The sequence below is a fragment of the Portunus trituberculatus genome, chromosome 20 (assembly GCF_017591435.1).
Source record: "Portunus trituberculatus isolate SZX2019 chromosome 20, ASM1759143v1, whole genome shotgun sequence".
Lineage (NCBI taxonomy): Eukaryota > Metazoa > Arthropoda > Malacostraca > Decapoda > Portunidae > Portunus > Portunus trituberculatus.
Genome location: NC_059274.1, coordinates 200341 through 222108, shown reverse-complemented (window position 1 = coordinate 222108; position 21768 = coordinate 200341). Strand labels below are relative to the sequence as shown.

The window sequence follows — 21768 nt, the reverse complement described above, 5'->3', positions numbered from 1 at the left end:
ATCCATTTACAAAGAATTTTTGTACATGAAAACAGCCAGTTCAAGTTATCTTTGAACAAGTGGTGCTCAGAATACTGTGATACAGTACATGTTAAGGATTTAGGGATAATCAAGGAAATAAATTATTCAGAGAAGTTTGTGTGTGTGTGTGCTGCAGAACTTCCTTCATGAAATGTATTGTAATATTTCCCTTTCTCTGCTTCTGTTCTATTGAATTATTCTTCTTGAATCTCCTCCCATAGTTTTCGTGCTCCATTAACCTCTCTTCATCTTTCTGCATGAATTGGGAAACTAGTTTCTTGCTCAATCAGCATCTCATCTTTGTCCAGCATCTTGTTATACACATTGCCTTTTCCCTAATACCATTGTTTCCAGCTGTTCTCAGTACTTCATTTGACAGTAACATTGGTTCATATCTCTTTCCTTCCTTCATTTTCTGAGGTAGTCTTGACCTATTCCTCAATAACATTTTCTGCCTTCTTTGCTGTTACTGCTACTCTCTCCACTACTATCCATCTGTCTAGACTTCTTATGTATTCTGTTTCCTCTGTTCAATTTGCTTGTCTTTCTTTATACATTCTCTTCCCTGCTATTGCCTGTTTCACCATCTCACACCACAGCCATATATATATATATATATATATATATATATATATATATATATATATATATATATATATATATATATATATATATATATATATATATATATATATATATATATATATATATATATATATATATATATATATATATATTCCTCACACTACCACCATGTTTCTCTGTCTTAGCCAAGTTCCATTACAAGCCTATCTATTCCTATCTCCATAAAATTGCTCTGCATTTTGCCCACCCATTCTAATTTTCACCAATATTTCTCATTAGATTCTTAACCCCTTCACTACGGTGACGCCTATGTAGGCGTCATGAAGCCCCAGTAGCAAATACGGTGACGCCTACGTAGGCGTCATATTTCTTTTCTGAGCTTTCTTCAGTTCAGTTGTCCCGTATAGTGTGTTGGATACCAACTACACACGCCGTATGCTGTCCTTGAAATCCTAGTGCTCCTCCCACCATCCTTGTCTCCACCAATCACTAAAGATAAGCTACATGCGTCCCGCCTTGTGTCTAAAATTAGCCAATGGCATAGACTGTTCCCATCTCTCTCTCTCTCTCTCTCTCTCTCTCTCTCTCTCTCTCTCTCTCTCTCTCTCTCTCTCTCTCTCTCTCTCTCTCCATTCCCTCCCTCCCCATCTCCCTTTCCTCCCTCCCTCTCTCCCTCTCGAAAGATAAGTTACATGCGTCCCACCTTGTAACATTCGTGAAAACACACACACACACACACACACACACACACACACACACACACAAGCTTGCACGAGTTTCCAGCTTCGGCTGGCACTACCACCCGTATATCATACAGGCGGGCTTTTTTAACATCTGGCGCGAAGGGGTTAAGAAATTTCCACCATTTGTTGTGATCCTTTAATTTCCATATCTTTATTCTCATCTTTTCTCTTCCTTTTAGTCTTTTTATATCCCTTATTATCAGCACACAGTCTTATGCTCTTTCGTTCAGCTGTCTGTACTGTATTAAACATTCCTCTCCTTGTATCACTTTATAGTTTGTTAACCTCACATCATTTCCTTGTGATTGGGAAGTAGATGCAGATAGAATTACAAATGAGAGAGAGAGAGAGAGAGAGAGGCTTGAGGGTTTTCTTCATACTCCTCCAGTAGCTCCCCAAACTAGCTCAGATAAATTAAAAACATTTTTCATCTTCTGAGCTCTCCAAGAATACCAATTGCAACACTATTAAACTCAGATATCTATGAATCCTCAAACTTTATTTTGAAGCAAAACTTCTAAACTGATTCATCATGCCTACATATTCTTGAAAAGGAAGTCAAACTCAATAATCTTTTAACCTTAGATTGACTCAATCTTACTTTATCATGGGGGTGAAGTTTGGCCTAGGAGGATGCCAAATGGCCTGGTCTAAATTTCCCCCCAAGAGAAATCTAGCCTAGGCCAATTTTCACCAAGGGGTAAAACTGTGCATGTGTGAATTCTGGTCTATTACACCGGGTCTAGTTGTTACAAGGCCATTATTTCAAACTTCCTGACGTGGATGGCGTGCAGGACTCAGACCATTTCAAAGCATTCTCCAAGCCATCATAACTGCCACTTGAGTGTTGCATTGAATGACATTCGCCACCAAGGGTATGGCTAAAAAAAAAAATTTTACTAGAAAATAATTTATTGTCCAATAATTAAGCCTTAATTAATAAAACACGCATGATATCACTGAAGGAGTTTGTTGCTCATTAGGATGTAATGAAGTATTTTTCGATACATAAAGTTATGCCACAAATACCACACATTGTTAGTGCTGGACATGTGGTTATACACAAAAATGTATGGATGGGGCTCATTGCTAGTCCCTCATATTTCAGGGTAACATACAATGCCCAGAAATTACAAAAGGAAGACTACCAGAGGGAATATCTCCTGATATCATGCAAAGAGCTGTTAGGAAAGTTTTAGTTGAAAATGAGTCATTGCAGAATATTGCCAGATTTTGAGGTAGGTGTAATGCTTCTTGAAACTAATTTACTTACTGTATTAAAATTTGATGGAAGATTGATGTCAGGAATAAAAAATAAAAGGAAAAGGGAAGAAGCCTTGCAATTTGCAAGATATAGATTGAAAATGCATCATATGCTCAGATTGGTACTCTAATTCCCTTCCAGGTGAAGTATGGATAGTGTACATGAGTTCAGGTGGTTCTTTTAGCTTGCAAGGAAGATACGGTCTGCTGACTTGAAAATAGTAGAAACAGTAGATGGAGTCAAGCCATGGTGGCGAGCAATTCTATTAGTTTTCTCGCCTCTCTCGTGTCTGTGAATAATATCCAGCTTCACTTCTAGGTGACATTGCAGGGCATTTTGGTGGCATGTTGAGCAAGGGAAGACTAACTGCTGCTGACACTGTTATTGTTTTGAACTAGGGGGAGTGAGTGGTGCGCATGTTGTCCACGAGAGGCGCTGGTGTATTCAAAAGCCTGTCAACTTGCGTGATACGGCTGGGCTTTCAAACTTTGAAAAAATTACCTGGATAAAATTTCGTTAAAGCGAGTTTGGTGTTCATTAAACGAGAAGATGGTAGTAAAAGGAAATGTTCGTTGTAGCGAAATTTCGCTGTGTGAACCCTTCTTAAGCAGGGGTTGCCTGTATATCATCAGAAAGCTACAATATGTTTTGAACAGTGACCTACCTGAATTGATATTGTAATGAAGAAAGCAGAAATGTGACACATTTTTTTCGACATTGCTATGAGACGAATAAAGGAATTACTCACTAATGTTAGGCCTTTGGTTGACAAATATTTTTAAATCTAAATGTTTCAGTGTAATAAGTGGAAAATATAAGTAGAGGTGGAAATAGAGGAGAAAACAAAATTGTGGATGGCAGGATGGCAGGTGGACCTATATCACCCTGGGAACAGCCCATCACTCTTTCAAATAAATAAATAAGTAAATAAATAAATAAATAAATAAATAAATAAATAAATAAGTAAATAAATAAATGAAGTAAATAAATAAATAAATAAATAAATAAATAAATATATATATATATATATATATATATATATATATATATATATATATATATATATATATATATATATATATATATATATACTGGATGATGGGGAAGTGTTATGACTGGCAATGGTAAATGCAATGGACCAATGGGTTAAAGAATGTACTAGGCATAGAGGGGAAAAAGAACAATGTTGGATCTGATATTAAAAAAAAAAGAAAGAAAAAAAAAAAAAAAAAAAAAAAAAAGTCTAACCATATACATGAAAACAGGTCATTATGAGCCCTGTTCCAACCCTGTAATATACAACAAGGTAAACACACACACACACACACACACACACACACACACACACACACACACACACACACACACACACACACACACACACTCTTGGCCCTGTCGTTCCCTAATGGAAAGAGTCTGTCTCGTGGATCACCCATATAACACCACAGGAGCTTTAGTATAGCACAGTTACAGTTAATTCAAATAAAGTAGAATGTATGATGTAGGTAATCAAAATAAAGCAGAATGCGCATAATACTTCCCTAGTTGATTATAATTTGAGAGAGCACTCTGAAAAAACAAATCAACATACTACTGTAGTTTGTAAGGACTTCCTTTTCAAACTAACGTGTGAAGAACCATGAGAAGAAGGATGGCATCTGATCAACTGGCTCATCTGAAAAAGAGGCAGCAAATTTTTAACAGATACATTTTTTTTTTATATATGTTAAATAAATTTGCATCATCACCATCATTATCATCTCAATCTGGATACATTTAGTATCTGTCCTTCACTTCATATTCAGAACTTAAACTTCCTTCAGCACAAGAGAGTTTCGCCTTCGTTGATATCATTGCATCTTTAGTGCATGGAGTCACTGCCAGAAGGCTTAGAAGGTCCAGAACATTTGGGTAGCATTATAGGGATTTAAATAAAGTCACAATTTTTAACACAAAAAAGCTAAAATAACACAACACAACTCAAATAAAGATGCTGGAATATGCCTCAGATGTGTGTGTAGAGAAGGAACCGAACGGTGTGGGATGCTTGATGAAGATCTGGACTTCTCCTAAGCCAGGCTTTTGTACTGGCAACTCCTGTAAGGATGCTGAAAGCTATGTTGCTGTGAACAGAGTACTGTACTATTCCTGTTGTTTATACCCTTAATAAAGTTTTTCATTGTACATTTTTCCTTTATGTTAACCTTTCACATCAATGGACAGTTCACATCAACAGGCAACTTATGCCCCAATTAGTCCATAGATGTGAGGTTTGACTGTATATTTATCTCAAGGATCAGAAAACTTGGGCTAACAGAATATGCTGGCAGAGTTGGAAGGTGGAGGAGGTAGTGGAGGGTAGAGGAAGTAGAGAGAGGAAATGGGATAAGTTTATTTTGTTTTGTACTTTTTCATTTAATTTCGTTCACTTTATATAAACTCTTGCTTAATCACGGAACTGAACTTACTTCTTGCACTCTTAATGCAATACTTTATTGCTGAACTTAATTGTTATATTTTTTCCCTTTACCTTCACTTAATTTTCTTCATCTTTTTATCCTTTTCACCACAATTTCTCTTTTTATTTGTATGTCATTTCACAAAATAGCTGTCCATGGAGGTTCGTTTTATCCTCCTTTACAGAATGTTTCAGAAGTGTGTTAGGCATATATTATAACATGATGCTATTTGCTTAGGACCCATGCACAAAAAGCAGAAAACAGTAACATAACAAGAGAAATGCTTCCATGTCCCCCCAAACGCACATAACTGAGTGTGTCTGACGTGGTATGATGGGCATTCGATGTAATGAATAGCAGTGGCGTACATGGAGCTAGCTCCATGTACTCAAATTTTGGCTTGCAAGTCAAAGCAAAAAATTGACAAATGGAATGCATCTGAGGTGGGATGCTTGGCAATCACTGCGCTAAACAGTAGCGGCCTATCTAGAGCTATCTTACAACTTTTGGCTCAAGTCAAAGCAAAAATTTGACCAAGCAACGATTCATATCTTGGATTTTCATAGTTAGGATGCTTGTAACTCAAAGTTCCACTGTATTTCTTTTATTGTGTATAATTTCTGTTTTTGCTCTTTGATTTTTATGTTTACATGTAAAATGAACACTCCATGATGCAACTCATACACATAAGTTATCTATTTCAATGTAATCTCATACAGCCAATATAAATTTCATAAAATACAAAAATTTAATATTCCTTAATGAAAAATGTCCCTAATTTTTAGTAGCATAGGTAGGAATATTTGGTTCACTGGGTAAGGGTTTGAGAGGCAGAGGGGCAAGTCCCAGTAACAAAGGGGGTTAATAAACACCACATCAACCTACCTGGCAGTAGAGCACCAACACCATGATTTCCGTCCTCTGATTGTTTGTGGGTCACTATCACCTCTTCGCGACCAGTGCTGTCACTGTATTTCTTGGTTTCCTCTACTGACTGAAAGAAACATCAATAGAATAGTAAGAATCTTGTCTATAACTTAGCATAAAACAACAAAATATTCTATAGCTCTTATTTTTCTGCTTTTTTTAGTTTGTAAAAATAATTTGAGCCAAGGGTCGCTGCATTGGTACTGGATTTCTTGGGTACCTATTCATGACTAAGATGTCTTCAGCTCTTACTTTGACTTTTTTTTCATGTAAGAAAGACACCAACAAGGAAAAAAAAAATTACAATAAACGAGGCTCAATGATGTGTCATGCCCATACAGAAACGAATGTGCCAGCCAAAGCCAGAGGATATATGTCTTGAAACCTTCCTCTTGAGCCACATATACACTTGTTGCATATCCATGTATCAAAACATCGTCATCAATCACCCAATGATACGATATGGTGCAGCAAGGCTATTATATCCAATTGTTGCATATCAGCGTACCATATCATTGTTCCATAATGAAACAGTATAATTCACTTTTTTCTTACACATATCTACCAATGTTACCATTTCCTTACCAGTTTCCTTCCACACATCTTGTTTTAGATGTTTGTTGTAAAGATCCACATGTTTGGCTCCAAAATCAAATCAAGTCCCTTTTCTGGTAGATTTCTATGAGTTCTATGGTCTCCTTACTCCGGGAAAACTTAACTTACAATGGGACAAGGCCACACTCCCCATCTCACGAGGCTATGTGAGCTATGTATCATTCCTTTGATGTGATGCCAAAGACCAAGAAATGGTGAAACATGTTCATTCATTATCTTCTTATATTTTGACATGCAATAGTGTAATACTTCCCCCATCCAAACTTCAATGCAATGATGATACATGGACATGCAACAAGTGTGTACACGGCTTTGGAAATTTAAGTCATAGGAAGATGAAAATACAAAAGCAAGCAGAGTTCCAAAGTTTTTGCAAGAAATTAACAATAACATTAAATATAATAATAATAAATACAAGAGAGAGAGAGAGAGAGAGAGAGAGAGAGAGAGAGAGAGAGAGAGAGAGAGAGAGAGAGAGAGGGGGGTGGGACAAGCATGAATAAAAAGTGGCAAAATCTTTTAAATTTCAACTCTCTTCAAGACTTCTGGCATCTGGCCAAAAATATCTGCAATAAATTTACTTCTTCATCTTTCCCTCCCTTATTTCATACAAATGGCACCACTGCCATCTCATCCTTCTCTAAAGCTGAGAAGTGAGGAGGGTAGAGACATACTATATGAGTACCAGGACAGAGCATGGAGATAGGGTAGTTGGACTGGCCAATCAGTGCACAGTATTGGCAGTTGAACTGTTGGTCAATAATGGAATAGTGTTCTTCTTATGTTATGGGAGGCTGATCTTGGGGAGAAGTTGGGTGTTGATGCTGGGTTTCAAGATGTGTACATGAACTGCTTCTGCCATCCTTAACTGCTGTGTGTCTGGCTTTCCATGGAGGGCAACAGTGTTATCTATGAGATGCTGCCTTGTAAGGGGGATGCCATGGCTTGTCAAAGTGTGCCGATGGATTGCTCCATCCTGTAGATTCCTTGAGTCTTCTTGATAATGTGGTTGTGGTTGAGCCTATGCACAGGTACTCTCAGTTGAGGTGACTGCAGTCACCAATGTTCCATGTGTACTGGTACAAGAAACTTGTATCTTGAAGTTGGTCCATTGGGGCTGGAATTCTTGATTATCAGGCTGGAGATGCATCTGGTCTTGTAGTAAATGATGAGCTGAAGTTTTTCTTCCAGGTTGATTGTCTTGATGTTATATGTGATGATCTTCCTTGTAGAACAGAGGAATGGTATTGATATGGTCTTGGTGTGCAGTGGATATATATATATATATATATATATATATATATATATATATATATATATATATATATATATATATATATACAGGCAACCCCATTTAACGAAGGGGTTACGTTCCTAAAAAACACTTCGTTAAGCGAAATTTCGTTAAGCGAACCGATTATAACAAGTTTAACCCCTGACTTGAACTTCCACTGAGAGTAACCAAAACGAGAGTGCATCACAGTACGGTGAAAGGTTTAATGAAAGTAAAAATTATGAAGTTTAACATTTACGCAGTTAAATTTAACTTAAGTCATTATAATGTACACTAATGTATGTATGTACATAGCTTTATAATGTTGATGATCATAAACTTATGAAAGGAGGGAGAGTGAAACGGGAAAGACACTAACCAGCAACCTGTGGAATGTAAACAAAGGGCGCATCATTGTACCACATACAAAACTTATGTACCACATTTCCACAGGACTTTCCATTTTATCCATTGTAGAGTCACGAGTTCAGGTGGTTCTTTTAGCTTGCAAGGAAGATACAGTCTCACCAGCCTTCTTAATAGTCTGCTGACTTGAAAATAAAAGAGACAGTAGATGGAGTCAAGATGGTGGCCAGCAATGCTATAGTTTTCTCGCCTCTCTCGTGGCTGTGAATAATATCCAGCTTCACTTTGAGAGTAAGAGACTTCCTGGTCTTCTTAGGAATGCTAGTCCACATTGCAGGGTGTTTTGGTGGTAAGTTGAGCGAGTGAAGACGAGCTGCTGCTGACGCTGCTATGGGAGTGAGTGGTGTGATCTTGATCTTGATACTACAGGCGACTCAGGATCACTCCTGAGCCGGGCCTTTGGATCAGCAGCTCCTGTAGACGACAAAAAAAGGCACACAGAAAAAAAGGAAAAAAAAAAGAAGAAAAAGGAAACAGGGTCCTTTGCTCTAACTGTCTGTACATCTGGCACGCCACATTCTCTCCAGAAACTCCTTCACCGCCTCAATCATCCTTTCATTCGTTTCTTTACTCAGTCTCAGCAACACCACCATCCACTCCCTCCCCGTCTTTTCCACTCTTTCGTTCTTATTATGCCCTAACTCAGTCAACACCACTTACATCATCTCATACCTGTCTCTGGCATACTTCGCACACTCCAGCATCACATGCTCCACCGTCTCGTCCTCTCCCGAGTCACACATCTGGCACACTTTGCTGCGGAACTCAAACCACCTGTAACTCCTTGCATTCACATCCATACACTGTGCCCTAGCTTTGAAGAGAAGATCACCACCCAGGCTTCCATCGTACCACCTCTCATACATCGGGGCCTCTTTCACCTTGTACCATTCCAGAGTAGTCTTTCGTTCCATCCCATTCCTCCACTCATTCAGTCCCATACTCTTCACATCTCTGTCTATCTCACTCTTCCACTTCCTCGCATCCCATTCTGTTCCCACTCTGCCTCCTCTTGTCACGACCCATTCCAGCTCATTCTGATTCACCCCAGCCATTCTCACTGCCCACCCAACCTGTAGACCATTCCTCTCTGTCATTCTCATACACCTTTTCCTCCATTTGCTTCCACTTTCACTCCACAGATACACCTTCCTTGCTATTCTTGCATCATCCATTCTCTCAAGCCTAATCTTGTACCTAAGTGTCGCTTTTATAAGTCTTTCCTAAAAGAGCTCCATCCCATATCCCTCTTAAGGCTTCTACTGCCGTGTACCTCGGTGCATTCAGTGCCAGCCTAGCTACTCTACACTGCCCCACTTCTAACTTGTCAATTTCACTCTCGTTCCATGCAATCACATCCATACCATACATTATACTGGGGACAGCCACACTCTTCCACACTTCTCTCAGCACGTCATACTTACTTGCTCTCATCCTTGCCGCTTCCTAAACGGCCCACCCACTGGTTCACCAAGCTTATTTTTTCATTCTTTGACTTTTCACACCCATTCGGACTCATCCACATCCCTAAGTACTTGTATTCTTGTGCCTGCTTCAACTCATTCTCTCCCAACCTCCATGCTGCATTACATTCATCCTCCGACCTATTCACAATCATCACCTTACTCTTCTCACTACTAAACCTAACTCCAAAATCTCTTCCATACCCATCAACCACATCCAGCAGACTTTGCAGCTCCTCTGCTGACTCACTCATAACCACTACATCATCTGCATAAAGAAGCACACCTATCTTATCATTCCCCACACTCACTCCTGCATTCATCCTTCTCATTCTTGCTGCTAACTCCTCTGTGTACAGGCTGAAAAGGGTTGGTGACAAAATACATCCTTGCCTAACTCCTCTCTCACTCCTCACCCAGTCTGTTTCTATATCTCCTAAACTGTACTTAGCTCTGGTATCAACATACATGCTACGCACTATGTTGACTATCTTGGCACTCAACCCAATCTTTTCTAGGACTCTACCTAGCATTTCTCTATTCACCCTATCATAAGCTTTCTCTATATCCAGGAAACCCAAATACAATTTACCTCCATCCCTCTTTTTTCTCAATCATTTCATTCACCACAAACATGTTATCCTCAGCTCTCCTGTCTGCACGGAAACCATTCTGCTCCTCACCTAATACTCCAGCTCTTTCAATCCACTTACACAATCTGGCATTCAACACCGCACTGAACACTTTGCCTACTGTATTGACTAACGCGATCGGCCTGTAATTTTTCAACTCATTCTTACTCTTGTGTCCGCCCTTATGCAGCAGAGTCACCCTGCACTCATTCCACATTCTTGGCACCTCTCCTCCTCCCACACCTGGTTAAAAAGCTCAGTCATCCTGTCAATCACAACATCACCTCCATTCTTATACAGCTCATATGGTATTTCATCCGGCCCTGCTGCCTTCCCATTCTTCTGCCTTTTCACACACTTCTCCACCTCCTCCCTGCTGATCCTTTCATCCAGTTCATCTGCATTCCTTCTCTCCAGTGTCACACATCCTTCTCTCGCACCAAACACCTCACCTACACCACCCACTTCTTCCCAGAACTGTCTGATTGCCTCTCTCATTCCTTCCTTCTCTGTTACAACTTCACCATTCACCTTCAAACTCTCCACTCCAACACTGTCTGCCATATTCTCACCTCTCAAGAACTTGTACCATTCACGGCCACCTTCCATGCCTTTCTCTCTTAAAGATTCAATCACACTCCTTTCACACTTTACTTTGGCCTTCACTATCATTCGCTTTGTCATTCTCTGCTGCTTTACATACATTTCCCATGCATTCTGGTACTCATTCTCTGCCTCATCACTTTCATGCCTTTTTCCTCAGCCACCTACATTGTCTACTCCTTCTCTTTCGCTCCTTTCTAGCCTCTCTGATTTCATCATTCCACCATGGTTTACGTACTTTCTTTCTTCTTCCTACTCTCACATACCCTATCTTGCTCTCTGCAGCACTCCGCACATCCTCTACCAGTCTCTCATTCACGTGCTCCACATCATGTACACCTCCATCATCCCAGCTTCTTGCACTCAGGTCCACCTGGAAGTTTTCCCACCCTACATCTCTCAGTCTCCACTTTCTCTTCTTACTCGCCACTTTCATTTCTTTCCTACCATGCAACAGGCACTCCACAACCAGCATATTGTGATCAGACACAATATCCACCATACCATCCTCATCTATCCACATGTGTGACACAATTTCACGCATTCTTCCATTCACCAACACATAGTCTATCGCTGACTCCTGCTCCCTTGCACTCCAAGTCACACGTCCCTCAGCCAAAGTTACATTCAGACTCTCTAACTCCATTTCATCCACAAAATCCCCAAGCATCTCACCATTCCTGTTCACACGTTCTCCCAGAATTCCTACATGTGCATTCATATCACCCATCACCAGCACTCTCTCCCCTCCATGTTCTCTCACAACTCTCTTCAGTATGTCATACTTCCTCCTGTTCTCCCTCTCAGCTCTTTCACCCATGACAGTGTGTGTTGTCCACGAGAGGCTTGATCTTGATCTTGATTCTACAGGTGTCCCAGGATTTCTCCTGAGGCAGGCCTTAGTATTTGCGGCTGCTAGTGTATTCAAAAGCTTGTCAGCTTGCGTGATACGGCGGGGCTTTCAAACTTGGAAAAAAATTACCTGGATAAAACTTCATTAAAGCGAGTTTGGTATTCGTTAAATGAGCAGATGGTAGTAAAATGAAACCTTCGTTGTAGCGAAATTTCGTTGTGTGAACCTTCGTTAAACGGGGTTGCCTGTATATATATATATATATATATATATATATATATATATATATATATATATATATATATATATATATATATATATATATATATATATATATATATATATATCCAAAAGAATGGAACAAATGTCTTCAAACTTCCCTATCAAACGAGTTTTCAAATCATGGAAAGATAGAAATACAAAAAGAAGGTAGGGAAGAATATGAATGACTGAAAGTACTGGTTAACTCTTGCATTAGAGATGTGGACAGAATAGCGGTGAAAAAAAGAAAATCTTGTACAGCAAGAAGAAGAGTTGGCATGAAAATAGCAGTAAAAGACAACAAAAGATGGCTTCTCTCTTTTATCTCTATCTCTTCTTCCCTCTTCTTTTCCTCAGTTTTGTTTTTAATAAGAACAACCTTAGTATCTTCAAAGCTGGAGCAGCTTAACCACACACTAGCAAACTGATTAGTCAAAGGGAAGAAACAATCCCAGAAGTAATGAGGAAAAATCAGAAGTGTGTATATTCAATTACAAAACTAAAACACCAAATATTTATGTAAATGGAAAGAAGTACTGTGCAGTTATAAGCCAATTTATACCTTTTCTTTAATAGTATTTTTACACAACCTTTAAAATGACCTATTACAGCACTACACTAATATCATATAAGTGAGACAAAAGCAAGTACTTACTCCATCTGGTCTTTTGATAGTGACAATTGACTGTGAATAAAATTTGTGGCGGATTCCAACATCAGGAGACCCAGGGGATTCAGGATGAGACCACGGAGCCCTTCTTGGCTCGAAAGTTTGTAGCAACCCATGCGAATAGCCTGGTCCACCCTCTGGCAACTTGGAAAGATCACCCAACACCCTGTTAAAAGCAACTTCATTTTAGAAAATAAGAAAGGTGCCTCCAATGGCAGGGGATTCATGGCCTACATATAATTTTCTCAGATGGTCTAAAAAAAGATTACTTTAGTGTTTCCTGTGTATTGCAAAAGGAAGCAAAATAAAATTGAGGTATGGAATTGGAAATTTTAATAATGTTGAATGATGATATAAATTGTGAGGGTGAAATCACATGGAGCAGGGGCAGGCAGAAAAACATCACAGAGTATGCACTAGGTAGTATCAAGTAAACTTTACAATAAGTTCCTTAGGATGGCTATAGATGAAGAGTGCCTGTGCCACTAATGGGTGGAAGCTGAACAGCACTTCCTATACATATTATTCAAGTATACCTACAGGTGCTAAAAAAAAAAATAAATAAAAATATAAAAAATTGAGAAAATTCCTACATCCCTTCATCTGGATACAAATGCTGGTGAACTAAGAAAAGATAACAAGAAAGACACCCTTCCTAAACACACACACACACACACACACACACACCTGTCATCAATGTCATTGTCTTCTTTTTTCATCAATGACTCGCAGGAATGCTCCTCAGGGTTTGATCCAGGAAGGTTATCTAAAAAAGAAATATTCCTGGTCTTATAGTGGAGAAAAAATCATTTTGTAATACTATTGATAAAACTTGAAACAGTCTCCTTAAAGCAACCTGTATATCTATCCTCCTACTAAAATACATCTTCATACACTTATTATTTTACTCTTCTCACTCAATCTCAGTTTTCTACTTTTACATATCATTCTAAACACTTTCAGCTGTTGTATTATTTTCAAACAACAGCTTATTTGTGAGCTTCCATAACAAGTGACAGATTTTCCCCAATCCTTATCATCACAAAAAAAAAAAAATTTGAGTTACAAAATCCCAAAAATAGACAGACTTTCCCAGTGGCCAAAAACCTAACCCCCTCTTTAACCATTGTTTTCTATGGGAAAGTTATGTTTGAATAACATAACTTTGAATAATGCAATGTCTCCAGAAACATAACCCTCATGTTAATTGAGAGCTGACTGTATATATTTTGAGATAAGGGAGTAAATCAGGTGGGGGAGGGGGAATTCAGCTTCTTAATGAACCAGAATAAATAGGCTTTTTTTTTTTCAGTGTTTTCAGTACCATAAGTTTCACAATCCTCAAATTTATCAGTCACTAATTAACCCAAGCAAGCTCAAAACTTGAGAGGAGAGTGTGTATGTCTAGAATGACTATGAGGTTTGGTGGGACTGAAGCTTTGAACGGGAAGACTATGATGTGGCAAGTCAATGCAATGGCATAAGCTGACTTTGGCATACACAGGGTTGGGCATAACACAGAGTACTGCTGTAATGCACTCTTACCTGGAAAAGGTGTTTTACTAGGATGCATTCCAAACTGCTGGAAGATTCCATCAAAGAAGCTGTGAGGACTGAAAGAGAACGGATTTGTATGTTGACTAGAGTCATCATTCTGGGAGTCTAGCATTTCATCCTCAGGCCTGTTTGGGGAGAGATGATTACAATTAGTTAACTTATAAATAATGTCAATTGTACAAATAAAATAGACAATTTACCCAACATGAGTCAGAGGATACATGTACGTTTTATGAATAAAATCTTGGGAAAGGAAACTATGAAACAGTATAACATGCCCAGGACCTTGAAAAATTATGTAAGGTTTGTGAAGTGCTTTGAATATATGTACTGACAACTGGAAATATTTACCACAAAAACAAAATATGGTGCCAGCAGCACCCTCACATACACAGCACTCCATACACTGAGTACACAGTGCTACAGAATTTAAATTGGGTTGTTAAACATCAATTGATAACAGAGCTCATTACCATTAAATTATCATCCTGTTGGAAATATATATCTGGCAGTGCATCTTGTACATAACTGATTAGATTGCCACAAATGGAGGATATAGCCTCATATGCAGCAGTAGTATATAAAGTGTCTCTGAAAGGTTCCAATTTTGGTCAGGCATTATCAATAATACCTTAATGATTGTCTAGGGTACTTGGTTTTCCCTGACAGCAATAACTATATGAGACCAAGATAGAAGAGCATAAGAGTTCCTACCAAAACTGTTCTCCTGACAGTGATAGGGATGATTACCATAGTGAGACTTAGTGAGAAAATATGAGTTCATTACCTATGTAGTGGGTGGTGGGGAGCAGGAGCTGGCACTATCTTGGTCTGGTCATTTTCAGGGACCTTCAGCATGAAGTCTCGTGGAGTTTGTGGCTCAGGTTCTGCCTGTATATCTGAAATGCAATGGATGTTATTTACTTCATAGAACACACAAACATTCTAAAATTGCCTCTCATGATACATTTTTATGTACTATACTTACATTTTACAAAACAATAATCCAGTGTTTATGCTAACAGTATCCATGGCATCAGGTGATGCACAGTCTATAGAACAGCTGTCATAACCTAATTATTCATAACTAGGCTTTCAATGTTTTCACATTTATTTTTAGTTTGAAAATTTTTTCAATGATCTGTATAAGAACTAATGTTTTATCTGTTGAGTCACAAATAAAGTTGAGCAACTATTATTTGTGTTGGCAGAATATTTTTTTTCTATTTTTGAAAGCTGGTCTCTTTGTGGAGTGGAGTTAGTAATGAGAGAGAGATGAGTGGCATGTCCAAACTTTAACACTGCATGTTGCATGATCTTGCTGTACCCTTAATCTCCAAGATTGGCCTTTTTTTTTATGAGATTATATATATCTATGTAAACTCATATTGTAATGAACCAAACTGTATGAAATGCTCCAAAAAGAAATTTTAACTCCCACAAAGATTCACGTTTGAACTGCTCACATGTGAGTTTTGGGTAGGAACCTCCCCGAGGAGGAGAACTAAATCAAGTGGCACCAGCCATATTGACCTTGACCTGCCTGGCAGCAACAAGAATTTAGCAGCTGTCTACCAAGCCTGTGTCAGCCTTCTTATCATGTACAATGTTATAGCAGGATCAGTGCATACTTAGGAAGAGTTGTGTTTAAATCTGAGATCATAATACCTTGGTGAAGTGTGATAGGAGGGTAACAATTTTGCATTTGTTTCAGATGGAACTAGGAGATCACTGAAACGGGTTTTTAACCTAGAGGCTGATCTAATAACATCCTTTGCAGTACCATTGCATATTGAGTTAGTGTCAGACACTAGACTAATATTCTGTTTTATGTCAGATTACTGGGGGCTTGGGGAGATGGTCTCATATCTCAGGGGGATTCTTGATCAGAAAAAGGTTGAGAACTCCTAGTCTAGAAGTTTAGGGTTAGCTAGCATGCATGTCTGACAGAGGTTGCCTCGACCCAGTTCAGAAGAGACACTGGTCAACTTAGAGGGGTGCCATAGATTGTGGCAAAGAGTGTTCAGAGTGAGTGTCGTGTGTGTGGGTGCTGTGGGCACAGTGAAATTTTTCATGAAGTACTATCAAGTATATGTTATCAGCATCAGCAAGCCAGTTTTGAATCTGTTCCCCTGTCCTTGAGGTGGCCCTGAGTGAGACTTCACCAACTATGACACCATGCACCCAAGGATTATATTCCAAAAGCACCCATTAAGTGCTATAACCATCATGAGAGAGAGAGAGAAGAGAGAGGAGAGAGAGAGAGAGAGAGAGAGAGAGAGAGAGAGAGAGAGAGAGAGAGAGAGAGAGAGAGAAAATAAAAAGGAGAATTCTCTTAAGTGTGACTCACAGTTTCAATATGTAAGCTGCAAGAGAGCTCTCACAAAATTTTCACAAGACTATACTACCTGGCAGTTCCCAGGCCGGGTGATGATGCATCTCCCTCATCATGTCTTCCAGTTTGGAAAACATGTCATCCATTTGGCCTAATAATTCTTGATGAGGTAAGAACATGTCAGTATTGGGGAAGTCGCCATGGTGGGAGTATCCCCATGGGTGTTGCCTGTCAGAAAGAAGAATAAATTAAGAAATGGTATACTAACAAAAATCTTAATTCAAGGAACAAGTACTTAAGATAACTTTCTTTCTGCATCTCCAAAAGGTGAACATGTATAAACAGATATACAACCACTAACACATTACAGGGAGCCAGAGTTTATATACAGTGGAACCTCGGTTTTTTTGACTTATTCATTCCTGAAGGCCATTAGTGAACCAAATGTTTTGAAAGCTGAAATCATTTTTCCCATAGTAATCAATGTAAAATATACCTCAGTTACCGAACAATTCATGGGAAATAGATTAATCTGTTCCTGGACCCCTGGACCCCATGGCTGCATCTGACATAGTGATTCAGCATGCATCCCACACTCCCTGCGGCACATTTGCTCTATCACACACTTTTGTGCACCTCTCAGCTCAAATAAAGAGTGGTCATTGCTATAGTAACAGTGTCTAACTGACAGTAAGATGCCATACATTCATCTTCCTGACAATGTTTATCATGCATCACAAGCTGTCCTGTAATAAGTGAGGGACCCCTGTACTGCAATCAACTGTGATGACATCATTAGCTAATATGGCAGCCCAAACAAACATCTTGTGTAATCTTGTGACTCCCGAGACTTGCCATGCCAGAAAAGAATCTTGGAAATAATTTTTTTCTAGTGTTCCACATTTGCAATAAAATTTTTCTCATTTTGTTTTTATATGTGTGGTTTGAAGATTAGTATTATTTCCAAAAATACTATGCTGGTATGGCAAGTTTCAGGAGACACAGATTCTGCAAGATGTTTGTTTGTGATGTTAACGATGCCATCACTGCTGATCGCAGTCCAGAGGTGGCGTACCTATTCCAGGACAGCTTGTGAAGCATGATAAACATTGTCAAGGAGATCAAATTACAGGTTCCCCTCACTTTACAATTGGGTTACATTCCTGAAAATCAGATCGAATAAAGAATTATTGGATTTAATTCAACGGGGAGAGCAACCTAGGCCAAGATTGTATTGACAGATAGAGAACACTTTTCTGCGCCACCCAAAGAAGTACAGTCAACTCTCAATTAATGCAAGTTTGAATAAAGCAAATTTCATTTAAAATGACGATATTTAAGGAGACATGACAATTTACTCTATTTAACTATACAGGCAAACCCCGCTTAACAAAGGGGTTACGTTCCTAAAAAAACACTTCGTTAAGCGAAACTTCGTTAAACGAACCGATTATAACAAGTTTAACCCCTGATTTGAACTTCCATTGAGGGTAAGCAAAGCGAGAGTGCATCATAGTACAGTAAAAGGTTTAATGAAAGTAAAAATTATGAAGTTAAACATTTATGTAGTTTAAGTCATTATAATGTACACTAATGTATGTATGTACGTAACATTATAATGTTGATGATCTTAACTTTATGAAGGGAGGGAGAGTGAAATGGGAAATACACTAACCGGCAACTTGTGGAATGTGAACAAAGTGCGCATCATGGTACCACATACAAAACTTATGTACCACATTTCCACGAGGCTTTCCATTTTATCCATTGTAGAGTCACGAATTCAGGTGGTTCTTTTAGCTTTCAAGGAAGATGCGGTCTCACCAGCCTTCTTAATAGAGTCTGCTGACTTGAAAATAGTAGACAGTAGATGGAGTCAAGATGGTGGCAAGCAATGTTATTAGTTTTCTGGCCTCTCTCTTGTCTGTGAATAATACCCAGCTTCACTTGAGAGTAAGACACTTCCTGGTCTTCTTAGGAACGTTAGGCCACATTGCAGGGCGTTTTGGTGGTAAGTTGAACTAGGGAAGATGAGCTGCTGGTGACGCTGTTATGTTTTGACTGGGGAGTGAGTGGTGCGCGTGATCTTGATCTTCATCTTGATGCTACAGGTGATGCAGAATTTCTTCTGAGTCAGGCCTTTGTATCGGCAGCACCTGTGTTGTCCACGAGAGGCTTGATCTTGATCTTTATTCTACAGGTGTCTCAGGATTTCTCCTGAGGCAGGCCTTAGTACCAGCAGCTCCTGGTGTATTCAAAAGCCTGTCAGCTTGCATGATACGGTGGGGCTTTCAAATTTGGAAAAAATTACCTGGATAAAACTTAGTTAAAGCGAGTTTGGTGTTCGTTAAACGAGCAGATGGTAGCAAAACGAAACCTTCGTTGTAGCAAAATTTTGTTGTGTGAACCTTCGTTAAATGGGGGTTGCCTGTACACAATATCTAACAAATTCCTATAAAATGTCAACTGGCAAATGTACAGTACATACAAACAAAAAAAGATGAATTCAATATATTTTTCATCTTATAACTTATATATCCTATAAGTAGAATACATTGAAGAGCAGAGCAAGTTAGGGTGGGTATATGCAAAAAGAATGGATTAATTAGGAAGTAGTATCAATAATCCCCTTATTTATCAGAAAAGCATTTTCATTCCAGGCTGTGGCAGGAACTGCCATATTATCCTTGAATGTAGTGTACAGAATATGAGTAAGGGAAAACATACTAAAAGTATTAACAAAACAACTAACTTACATCTCCTCAGAATCTTGCAAGTCCTTCAAGTCTCTCTGCTTTACAATCTCCTCCCAAGTTAAGCTTCTGAAAGGGTTGTCATCTTCTCTTGGTCTGAAAAATTACAAATCCTATCAATATTATACATATGTCTTTCAAAAGTCTAACACAACAATGTGCTTTAGTCTCTAGTTATATGCCTTTTTTCTATTCTCTCCTAATTTCTGCATCTTTATTTACAATACAAAGCTTGATATTGTGTCTACTTACTTAACTTAATTTAATACAGAAGTTTTTGGATTGTCTCTGTTTTTCACCATCTGTGTACAACTATAGAGTCATTCTTTTACTAAATTCACCTGTGCTGTATTCTTCTTGCCTATCTCCTCCGACAATAAGAAATTCTTTGATGACTTAACTTCCAAAATGAGAAAACATTTTGCCCCTATTTCTTTTACAGAGAATTATCATTCTCAGAAACTTCAATGTTTACCACCAGCTTTGGCTTTCTTCTTCTTTCACTAACCATTCTAATTAACTAGTCTTTAGCTTTGCTATCCTCCATGACCTAAAGCAACTGGTGTAACATCTTATTTGTATTCCTAATTGTCTTCAAGATATGCCAAAAGTCTTGTCCTTTCCTAACCACTAATCTTTTTGCTTATGCTGTTACCCTATCTTCTCCATTGGGCTCATCACAATCTCATATTTGTACCTTGTTCTATTAGTCTAATTCCTCCTCAAGATCCCCAAAGTGGAGATGCCTCCGCTAGTCGAGGGACACGAGGAGATATTATGCTGATTTTCCTTGGAATGACTACTGCTTCTGTGTTAGAGACCCATCTCTATGTGCTGACCCCATAACAGAGTTAATAGTGTCTGGCATGGAGGCATACATTCTTCACTCTTTCTCCCAATTCAAACCTTCCAATCTTGATTTAACACAGGCTGTTCTCATCCAATATATGATAAGAATGTAGCCCAAAAAATTTACTTGAGCCTTCCATCACCTAAATGTCATGAGCTTTACATTTCTGCCTGATAACATCCCAAGCCTCCTAGAAGGCCTCGTAATATTTTTAGAAGAATTTAGTCTCCCCCAACCAATGATTTCTTGACGTGCATTAAATCACGGTTATAATGTTGGGTTTGGTTAGTAACCCTTATGGGAGCCTGGGGCAGCAGTCTCTCAGCTAAAAGGTTATACACTTAACCCTCGGCTATCGCGCCCAATTGGGGCCAAAATAGCCGCGCCATAGCCGAAAACGCGATAGCCGAATCGATCTCGGCAGGAAGGCGGTTTTGGCCAGTGAGCGCTCAAATATCCCATGATGTCATGGCTGGGTGCGTGATAGCAGACATCTGAGGTCGCGATAATGAAATTTTAACAGCTTTTCATGGGTGCGTGATAGCAATAAAACACGATAGCTGAAGTCACGATAGCCAAGGGTTGACTGTAATGTTATGTTTGGTTAGTAACCCTTAGAGAGGATCCACGGGTAGCAAATCACTGGCAATGCTGCTCAACAATAACAAGGCAGCGCTCGCCACAGCCGCCTCCACCTACACTATCAAAGTATTTTCAGAGATTTCTTCTGTGATTTTGTTGATTTCTGATTTCTCTTGCAATGCACATTACTCAATTTGGTTCTACTACAGTTTCACACAATAATCTCTAGGTGGTTTTGGCCACCCTTATGTTGTTTGTTCCTACTATTTACATTTTCAATAAGTATACTACCTGCCAAGAAGTGAATAAGAACACTGCAATAGGTCCAGGAATGTACTATGTCTGTCGAGTTTTCTCTAAGTCCAGCGAGCTGCGGTGAGCTACAGAGCTCCATCACACTTGGAAATGAGCAGTAAACAGACTTGCATTTGTTTATAGATGAGGTTTGTGGGTTAGGTTAGGTTAGGTTAGGTTAGGTTAGGTTAGGTTAGGTTAGATTAGATTAGGTTAGGTTAAAGATAGGGAATATTGTATTAAACTATAAATTTACCCTCAATTTATTGCCCCCTTATCCAAAAAACCTACTTTCCACAGACCTCCCATGATTGCTGGGAATGAAAAGTAGGCAAGAGTTGAAAAAAGTCAAAACTCGAAAAATACACATTTACGACAGAAAGGATGTAGATATACCATCCATCCATTCACTGCCTTGCTCGCTGGCTGGCTGGGTGAAAGTCCAAACTGATCACATTTATTTATAAGCATTAATACTAAAGGAGTAATTTCTGACAGAAAGTGTAAGGAAGAAACATGTCTCAGAAAAATGTCTACTTTCCAGTGGTGCACCCTTTACCACTGAGACTGAGAAAGATTTATAGTACGTAATAATACTACAA

At 38.9% G+C, this 21768-nt stretch overlaps 1 protein-coding gene across 2 annotated transcripts in view; it reads right to left on the bottom strand.

Annotated features, from left to right (window-relative positions):
* The window catches only part of LOC123506435 (HCLS1-associated protein X-1-like), a 30291-nt gene that overhangs the window by 8069 nt on the left and 454 nt on the right, over nucleotides 1–21768 (bottom strand). The window contains exons 3-10 of one of the 2 annotated variants that reach the window (XM_045258522.1): nucleotides 19444–19536; nucleotides 16761–16915; nucleotides 15140–15251; nucleotides 14341–14477; nucleotides 13483–13561; nucleotides 12781–12961; nucleotides 5958–6066; nucleotides 3852–4288 (exon numbers count right to left, since the gene is read on the bottom strand). In XM_045258522.1, coding sequence (XP_045114457.1) covers nucleotides 4236–4288; nucleotides 5958–6066; nucleotides 12781–12961; nucleotides 13483–13561; nucleotides 14341–14477; nucleotides 15140–15251; nucleotides 16761–16915; nucleotides 19444–19536 — 919 coding nt within the window. In that variant the 3' untranslated portion in view covers nucleotides 3852–4235. Of the gene's footprint in view, nucleotides 1–3851; nucleotides 4289–5957; nucleotides 6067–12780; nucleotides 12962–13482; nucleotides 13562–14340; nucleotides 14478–15139; nucleotides 15252–16760; nucleotides 16916–19443; nucleotides 19537–21768 lie in introns of those variants that run through there. The other variant, XR_006675425.1, reaches the window with a different exon arrangement.